General features: G+C 40.4%; 1 protein-coding gene across 1 annotated transcript in view; it reads left to right on the forward strand.

Annotated features, from left to right (window-relative positions):
• Positions 1-4939, forward strand: part of LOC124593810 (transmembrane protease serine 9-like) — an 80019-nt gene extending 75080 nt beyond the window's left edge. The window contains exon 4 of the mRNA XM_047132158.1: positions 4763-4939. Coding sequence (XP_046988114.1) covers positions 4763-4939 — 177 coding nt within the window. The remainder of the gene's footprint in view (positions 1-4762) is intronic.
• The last annotated feature ends 1540 nt before the right edge of the window (positions 4940-6479 follow it).

The raw sequence follows: 6479 nt of genomic DNA on the forward strand, positions 1-6479 counted from the left end.
TAGTTCTAAGTTCTAGGGGGCTGATGACCTCTGATGTTAAGTCCCATAGTGCTCAGAGCCATTTGAACCATTTGCTAAAGTCTGATTCAACATAGCTGGATTCGCTCCTGGTAATGCCTCCATATGTTCCTCTGGCCAACATAACAGAGGCTATCAAATGTTCAGATAGGTTGCTCCCAAAGTTGTTGCAGGTGGACGGAAGGTTGGCCCTACTAACACAAACAATGTCCCGGTTATCAATAATCCACTTCCATCTGGCTCAAACCTTATCACTGTCTTCTCTCTTTTCTGACCCAACAGCTTCACTGCGCAGAAGTTCTGACTTTCTCTCACTGTTTGAATTAACAGTAACCTCATCTCTGTAACACTTCTGCTGCTCCTTCTGCTCCTTCAATTTCAGCATACCTGCTCTTGTCCTTTGAACCGTTACACATTTACCCTGGCGACCCCTCAACGTCTACTACTTAATGGGATATTGTGGACGCAGCAACATTGGTACCATGACTGTTTCCCTGCTACTGGAAAGAAAAATGAATTATACTCCTATAATCATCTTGTGCTGATGCAGATAATTTTTGGTACAGACTGTTACTAGTTTTAAGAAACTTTAAGTCAGTTTCAACGTTTGTTGGGCTGTCATTGTGTACTATTACAACCCAAGAAACACTGAAACTGTCTTAAAGATTCTTAAGGCTAGCACTAGCAACAGAGTCTACCAACTCTGGGAAGGGAAAGAAATGGAATTAAGGTAAACTGCTTGGCTTTTGCGGATTATTTCGCAATACTTTCAGAAAACCTGACAGCAGCAGTTACTCTAATAAACACTCTGGAAAAATTAGCAAACAGAACTGGTCTCAAAATTTCAGCCGAAAAAACAAAATTCATGAGAGATATAAAAAATGCACCAAAATACATAGGAACGCAAATAGGTAAAATAGAGCGAGTAAATAAATTTAAATATCTTGGAGAAACTATGCAACAGAATGGACTAGAAAAATCGGCAATAGATGTAAGAATTAACAAAATGGAAAGACCATATGGTTTGACCAAAAATATTTACAACAAGAAATGTATATCTATAAAAACAAAACTAAAACACTACACCACAATGGTACGACCAGAATGTTTATATGGATCTGAATGCCTAGCGATGAACTATAAGATGGACAAACTAGACGTACTGGAAAGAAGGATTACTAGAAAAATAATGGGTGCAATGAAAACTGCAGATGGTTGGAAAATAAGAAGTAATGAGGAGATCCACAAAAATATAGAGAAGATATCTAAAGTAATGGCCAATCGAAGATTAACCTTTTTTGGACATCTCTACCGAATGGATGGAAATAGACTAACAAAACAAATACTCCTATATTTCTGGAAGAAGAAATCGACAATAGCATGGATTACAGAAGTAAGAAAAGATCTTGAAAGAAACAACATCAAAGAATCAGAAATAGCAGAAAGAAACCGTTTTAAAAACAAAATACTAAATTTGGAAGGCTTTCAAAGCAGAAGAAATAAAAATTCGGGAACAACATGGACAGAAGAAAGGAAGACTTCATGGGAAGAAAATGAGGGAATACTGGAAAAATAGGAAACAACAACAAAGGAAGAAGAGGAACTGAAGTTGTTAACGTGATCCTAGTTGGTCAATACGATTGTAAATATATATATATATATATTGCTATCTGCAGACCCACAGTCATCAACATAAACATTCAGTAGCTTCATGTAAGGTATGTAAATTAAAGCATAGATCCACCACTTTTTCCCAGTAAGCTATAAAACAAGAAATTTAGACATACTGTAATAAACGGTATACAGTGCATAAGCCCAGTAATACATATCTCATCAGTGAACTACAAACAAAATATGTATACTATTAGACAGCAATCACTTCATTCACAAAGGTAAATATTTTGTACCAAATGTCTTCTGTAAACTTTAATATATAAGAACAGTTTTTCAGAAAGGATATGAAGTAACCCACGGAAGATAGCGAAAAAGAAAAGTGCCAAAACCTCTCTGGGTAAAACAAATTTCAAAGCTGTCTCTCATAAGGCGGAATTCCTCATCCAATGAAATATAATCCTTTGCTCCATCGGTCCATAATTCTACTCCAATGACGATCAGCAGCCCGGCTGCTTCCTGCGTCATTTTGTCTTCTGAGGTACTTAACCTGAGGACAGGGAGACCCGCTACCCCTTCCTCCCCCCTCCGCCCCCCCCCCCCAAAGGCCGATGTTGCCCCGCAGCAGCTCATAACGCATACCCTATACCTCATGCTATCCTTGTACGTAACAAACACAAAACGTAGAGCTACTCTTATCTCCTACGCCTCAACACGTATGGGCTGATTCTCACTGGTTCGTCCAATAATTATCGATCGCTCTCCTATACTCCATCTTCACTTTTACCTTATATTACAAATCCATAAATCGTTATTCTCGCTCGCTCTCCTATACTCCATCTTCACTTTTCCCTTATAATACAAATCCATAAATCGAGCAATTTCTTGCGGACTCTCTCAAAATGCTTTCATACGTCCCATATGTGCAACTGTCGTCCACATCAGCAGCTAAATCGTGATGTTCAGAGATGACATAGTTTCCACAATTAGATAATGCCCTTGATACTTTCGGGAACGTTTTTTCGTCTTCCCCTTTGGCGTATAAGAAGTCGATCACATTACCCATTGACCATCCCTGTACTGCGGCATTCTTGCTGTATGACTCACTGTTTCTTCTTGCATTTCTAGCACCCTGGTATTAGTGTTGATCACCCTGTTCCATATTTCCCTTATTACTCTCATGAAGTGTTTAACAGGTTCTCCTGTTTTACTCTTACTTGTTTTTTAGCATGTAGAATGGCGATGGTATCTTATGACCACATAAAACCTCAAAAGGTGACAATACTGCACTCCTGTGCTGCTTTGCGTTGTACACTGAGACGATATACCTTAAATAAACATCCTAATCGGAACGTTGTGAGTCCCCATAGCATCATAACATTTGCCCCCTAGTTCTGTGCACTATTTTGTTCTTCCATTATCTTGAGGGTGTAAAGGACTTGTCCTCAGTTTTTTCACAGCAAGTGCTTACGCAAACGCTTGAACAAATTCGTCATAAAGTTGGTTCCCAGTTCTGTCAATATCGTCTCAGGCGGCATGAACTTCTGTGTCAAACTGTTTGCTAGCACTTGCAACACTTAATCGTGAGTACATTTTTATACCCTGCAGTTGTTTTGTTGAAAGGACCTAAAACATTAATACTGAGCGACTGAAACGGTGGTAATGGTTCAGAGAACCTCTGCAGTGGTGCTCTTGTCCGACACATACCACCTCTTTGTGCCCACTGTTTGTTACTCCATACATATTGGTCCACGTTCGACTTCCTAATCTTCACCATTATCTCTCTGCTATTCTCCTGTTAATGGAACTACATTCCCATCACATGATAACACATGATCATCCTTTTACTGCAAACACTCTGTTTCTCGACTTTGCAAGCACCACCACCTTTGGTACCAACTTAGTTTCTCTCCACAGAAACCCATCCTGTATACAAAACTGTTACTGTTTACTAAACTGCTTACATTCACTATCTGCCTACTGTGCCGTCTGCTATTCGTCACCTTTGATTTGTAATAGTGTTTTTTTCTACTTCATCTGTCTGCATTCAACGTTTTTTTACCTGATTTGTGTACGACCTTAAATTCAAACTCGTTCACTTCTACCGCACATCATGTCAACCTACTAGATGGTACCAGCAAACCATAGAAACCACTGCAATCCTGCCTGATCCGTATCACTCGAGACTTTTTTCTATAAAGACAACACTAGAAGTAGGTGATCCCATAGATTAGGCTTAACATTTCTTTTTCTATCGTGGAGTAATTATTCTCTGCTGAGTTAATTTGCCTTGATGTATACGCCACCAGGTGCTCTTTGACATCTCTTACTTGAAACAACACACAATCATGAAATTACAATGAAATCTATAGCATTAGCTGCTTACAGGCGTTGATAAATAAATCATGCTTGATTCCGACCGGTGTTAGGCGAGCAGTGGTAGTTTTATCTGGTGACTTCAATTTTATATTTTATGGAAAGAACGACCACGAGAGCAGTTTTTTATTATTTTTATTGGTTGTGACAATGATTTTATCAGATGGTCTGCCTCATATGCCATGATGTCCATATGGTTTTATAAATGTTAATCCACGTTTCAGATCGGATGATGGCACCTTCAGAGCGCTGAAACCGGTCATCTAATAGACGATTGAAGCGAACGTAGCTTTTCAATTATTTTAAAGTGCATATTAGTATCTCATTACTTTTGTCACCTCCGTATAAACCATTAGTAATACTCCAATTTCGGTAACTTCTGGTTGCCGTCTCGTGTGTTGTAAAACGTGGCTTCCAATTCACATCTAGAAGATTCGATGGTGGATGCCCTACAAAGTGAAGTGTAAACTGCGCCTCAGCTGATGCAGTCGTAGTGAGACGTTATGGTCCGCAGCTCGTGGTCGCGCGGTAGCGTTCTCGCTTCCCGCGCCCGGGTTCCCGGGTTCGATTCCCGGCGGGGTCAGGGATTTTCCCTGCCTCGTGATGACTGGGTGTTGTGTAATGTCCTTAGGCTAGTTAGGTTTAAGTAGTCCTAAGTTCTAGGGGACCGATGACCATAGATGTTAAGTCCCATAGTGCTCAGAGCCATTTGAACCATTTTTTGAGACGTTACGGTTGTGCCCGTCCGCTGCGACAGGTGGGCGTGGCGTCGTGGTGCATGATGTGCGCCGACCGCAGGCCGGGCGTGTACGCGCGCGTCGACACGCAGCTGGCGTGGCTGCTGCAGGTCATCTCCGGGGCGCCTCCGGTGCTGCCGGCGGCCGCGCTCTGCGGCGCCTGGACGCTGGCGGCGGCCGCCCTCTCCTGGCGGTGACGGCGCTTGCCGGCACCACGCCGACGACCACCGCCGCGCATCGTCCTTTAGGGTCACGCTGGTGCCTGAACGATCGTGATTTTGGAAACGTGTACAGTCTCTACTTTCACATCTATTAAACTGATTCTGCGCTGCGCGTTTCGACAAAAAATATATAGCTGCTGCCTCTTTATTACTCGACAGTAGAGCTGCCCATTGCGAGAAATAACGTGACTAGATACTAACCTGACTAGAGGCCGTCACACAGAGATTATATTAGATTAGATCAGTACTTGTTCCATAGATCATGGATACGACACTTCGTAATGATGTGGAACGCGTCAGGTTAATAAAAGGTGTCTCTACAAGATATTACATTACACAAAATATTACATGACATTTAATATTTTTAATTTTCTTTGTGGGTTTGGGAAAATTACCCACTTACTATATCCAAAAATTCATCTAATGAGTAGAAGGAGTTGCCATTCAGAAATTCTTTTAATTTCCTTTTAAATGCTGTATGGCTATCTGTCAGATTTTTTATGCTATTAGGTAAGTGACCAAAGACTTTTGTGGCAGCATAATTTACTCCCTTCTGAGCCAAAGTTAGATTTAACCTTGAGTTGTGAAGATCATCCTTTCTCATAGTTTTGTAGCCATGTACATTGCTATTACTTTTGAATTCGTTCGGATTGTTGGTAACAAATTTCATAAGTGAATATGTATATATCGTGAGGCTACAGTGAAGATCTCTAGCTCTTTAAATAAGTGTGTGCAGGATGATCTTGGATGAATTGCAGCAATTATTCTGATTACACGCTTTTGTGCAATGAATACTCTTTTACTCAATGATGAGTTACCCCAGAATATGCTGCCATACGAAAGCAGAGAAAGAAAATAGGCGTGGTAAGCTAATTTACTCAGATGTATATCTCCAAAATTTGCAATGACCCTAATAGCATAAGTAGCTGAACTTAATCGTTTCAGCAGATCCTCAGTGTGTTTTTTCCAGTTCAACCCCTCATCACCTAGAAATTTTGAATATTCTACCTTAGCTACCGATTTTTGATCGAAGTCTATATTTATTAATGGTGTCATTCTATTTACTGTGTGGGACTGTATATACTATGTTTTGTCAAAGTTTAATGTGAGGCCATTTGCAGAGAGCCATTTAATGATTTTCTGAAAAACATCGTTTACAATTTCACCAGTTAATTCTTGTCTGTTTGGTGTGATAGCTATACATGTATCATCGGCAAAAAGTACCAGCCTTGCATCTTCGTCAATATAGAATGGCAAGTCATTAATGTATATTAGGAACAGCAGAGGACCCAAGACCGAACCTTGCTGCACCCCATTCTTGATTGTTCCCCAGTTCAAGAAATCACCAGTATTTTGGGTATTATGTGAACTGTTTATTTCAACTTTCTGCACTCTTCCAGTTAGGTATGATTAAAACCATTTAAGCACTGTCCCATTCATACCACAGTACTTGAGTTTATCTAGAAGTATTCCATGATTTACACAATCAAAAGCCTTTGATAGATCACCAAATCCC

Source organism: Schistocerca americana, chromosome 2, assembly GCF_021461395.2.
Source record: "Schistocerca americana isolate TAMUIC-IGC-003095 chromosome 2, iqSchAmer2.1, whole genome shotgun sequence".
NCBI classification, from domain to species: Eukaryota; Metazoa; Arthropoda; class Insecta; order Orthoptera; family Acrididae; genus Schistocerca; species Schistocerca americana.